Consider the following 3312-nt stretch of genomic DNA (forward strand, 5'->3'; position numbering starts at 1 on the left):
ATTTTTGACAAAGCTGCAAAGCCCTTTCTCAGTGGAGAAAGGGTAATCTTCCCAAATGGTGTTATAGAAATTAGACATCCATAGGCAAGAAAAACAAGCCTCAACCTAAACCTCACAGCTTATTAAAAAAATCAACTCAAAATGGATTATAGATTTAAATGTAAAATTTTTCACAGAAGACGTAAGTGAACTAGAGACTGGGGACTATAAAAATAGCAATTATAAAGGAAACACAAAGGAGCTCCTGTGTGTGATGGAACAGGTGTGTATCTTGACTGGTGGTGGTTACACAAACTTGTACATGCGATAGGCTGCACAGAACTACACGTCCACAAACGAGTGGATGTAAAACTGCTGCGATCTGAGTATGGTCTGAAGAGTGTACTGATGTCAATTTCCTGGTTTCACTAACTGGACTAGTTATGTAAGAAGCTACCACTGGGGGAAGCTGGTGTAGGGCACCTAGGACCTCTCTGTACCATTTTGTATCATTTCCTGTGAGTCTGTAATTATTTCAAAATAAAATATTTCAAAATAGAAAGGGTGTTTTTTAGTGACCATATATTGCAAGGAATCATTCTGAAATGTCCAGAAAAGGCAATACAGAGACAGAAGTGGTTGTCTGCAACAGGTGGTGCAAGCAGCGACTGACTATAAACAGGCATGAGGGAACTTTCTGGGGTGATAAAAATGTTCTAAAACAGAATTGTGGTGACGGTTACACAACTTTATTGTGATTTTTACTAAAAAATCATTGAATTGCACATTATGGTGGTATGCAATTATACCTTACTAAAGCTGTTTTTAAAAAATCAATATAAACATATATTGTTTTACCAGAATCATCCAAAAGCCTCCTCAAGCAATCTTACCTGAGATTGCTTTAATGCTTGCTTTCCCCACCAAATTGGGTTGGTGTCAACGATGATAACTAGAAGGTTCAACTCATCTTCTGAAAATATTAAGAAAAATAAAAATCATTAGCCTCGTGGATCAAAGCTGACATTCTCAATCAGTAAATTAAATCCAGAGCAAGCACCACTACAAGCCTTTACATGTTGCTAATCCTACAAGCACAAGATTAACAAAAGGCAAAGTTCTTTTAAAGATTTAAAGCTCTGTGGGTCCTTAGCAAGCTCTTGCCTGCTTTTTGTACCACTGCATCTTTCATCACTAGAATGTAAGCTCCGTGAAGAGGGATTTTTGTCTATTTTGTCACTGCTTATCCCCTATTCCTAGTATATAGCTTAGCCATAAGAGGATGCTGAATAAACATCTATTAAATGAACCCAAAGATATTGCCAGGTCAACAACAGAAGGCACTGAGTAACCAGTACTAAGAACCACTAGTAGTAGAATTTCCGGCAGAGGGGTGGGAAGCTAAAGGGAATACAGAAATCGATTTGGCCCGAATCCATCAAATGACCTAGCAGCAAGGCCAGCTATGATTAGGAATCAATTTTTAAAGAGGTGAAAATCAAAGAGGGAAAACCAATTCCTACGTAAAGACTATTTTACTGTGAAAGGAATTAGGCTGCTCTCCAAACACAAATATAACTAAACAGGCTAACTTAACACGTTAATTCACTCAACACACTAAGTACCGGTGTTAGGTGTTGCGCATACTGTGTCCATGCCTTCAGGGAGCCTACACTCTTATCGAGGTAACACATATACAAACCCAGAAGCACATACTGTTATGAAAAACCCAGGATCCTAATCCTGGGACGAAAGAACACATGTAAATCACACACCAAAGGGCCTAGCACAGAAGCAGCACTTAGAGACTGTGTCTCCCATAGGCCCTCACTCCCCTACCCTTAAGTCCTTCAGCCTTTGGTCTTATTCCCCATCGGGCCCCACCGCACAATTCTCGGGCCATCCATTCCTTGCTACTATTAAGAAGCCTGATGATTTCACTGATATGTGGTATATGTGGTATATAAACCAAAAACAACAAAAGAACAAGACAAACAAATAGGAAACAAAAACTCATAGACACAGACAACAGTTTAGTGGTTACCAGGGGGTAAGGGGGGTGGGGGGAGGGAGATGAGGGTAAAGGGGGATCAAATATATGGTGATGGAAGGAGAACTGACTCTGGGTGGTGAACACACAGCAGGATTTATAGACGATGTAATACAGAATTGTACACCTGAAATCTATGTAACTTTATTAACAATGGTCACCCCAATAAACTTTCATTTAAAAAAAAAGGGGGGGGGGAACCGCAGAAGCCTGATGCAAGAAGGAGAGGTGTGTATCCACACACACGCAACGCCCTGTGAGTGCCCCTCTTTGGCTCTCTGCCTCACTGGTGGACAGGGGCCTCCCAGGTCTGCCTCCCCACAGGGCTGTGACGTGGCTTCAAACAGATAAAGAAAGCATGCGCAATTACAGCCTCCGAATAGATCTATTTCTATTCCTGTTTCCCACAGTCCATTTTCCATAGAGCAGCCAAATCTTTACAGTTTCATGTTAGATCATAACACTTCCTTGTTCAAAACCCTACAAAGGCTTGTATTACACTTAAAAACAAAGCTCAAGCTCATTATCACGGCCCACGAGGGCTCTGCACCTGGCTACCCTCTAAACCCCTGCAGCTCGCCTTGCCCGGGCCACCCTGGCCGCTTTTTTCTCCCTTTACGACATCAGGCTCTGTAACTGGGAGGATAATGTACGAGTGAAAGTCTCTCCGCCTTCCTCCCTCCCCGGGTTCCCCTTCTCTGTCTTCTCATTGTAAAGCGGTGGCTCAACTTGCCCGGGGTCTTTGCAGTGTCAGTATCACCGGTCTCCCCTGGACAACTATGGAAAGTAGCTCCTCCGCAATCAACTCTTAATCCATCTACCGCATCATTCCACTCTACCGTTTTCCTGGCCCTTTGTTCCCCTTCGAAATTTTTATTGATTTGCCTATTGTCTGTCTCACCCACTGGACTGCAACCTCCACGAGGGCCTGGCATGTCCTCTATTCCCCAGCACATACAACAAATAACGCCTGGCACAAAGGAGGTGATCCAAAAATATTTACTGAACGAATGAATGAATACATTCGTTACTCCTCTAAAGACCAACCAGGTTACATCCAACCCAAAACCTATACTCCATTTGGCCGGGCCTGGCCGGGCCTAGTTGGTCCAGCCCCGGGGTACGGTCCCACCCGGCGCGGCCCTCACCGTCTGAGACCATGGCTGCCCGGGCTCCTCAGCTCAGGGCCAGCAGCAATCAGGAGAGCATCCCGGATGTGGCGCGCTCCGACTTCCGGCGCTGCCGGATGACGTCAGAGGCGGTTTGCCCCAGGTCCCGCCCCC

The 3312-nt window shown here is 44.3% G+C and overlaps 1 protein-coding gene across 1 annotated transcript in view; it reads right to left on the reverse strand.

The window, feature by feature from the left end:
• Positions 1-3267, reverse strand: part of GTF2H3 (general transcription factor IIH subunit 3) — a 23525-nt gene extending 20258 nt beyond the window's left edge. The window contains exons 1-2 of the mRNA XM_081036704.1: positions 3178-3267; positions 873-952 (exon numbers count right to left, since the gene is read on the reverse strand). Of these exons, the coding sequence (XP_080892830.1) occupies positions 873-952; positions 3178-3190 (93 nt within the window). The 5' untranslated portion in view covers positions 3191-3267. The remainder of the gene's footprint in view (positions 1-872; positions 953-3177) is intronic.
• Positions 3268-3312: the final 45 nt, after the last annotated feature.

The sequence above is a fragment of the Rhinolophus hipposideros genome (genome assembly GCF_964194185.1).
Source record: "Rhinolophus hipposideros genome assembly, chromosome: 24".
Classification (NCBI taxonomy): Eukaryota; Metazoa; Chordata; class Mammalia; order Chiroptera; family Rhinolophidae; genus Rhinolophus; species Rhinolophus hipposideros.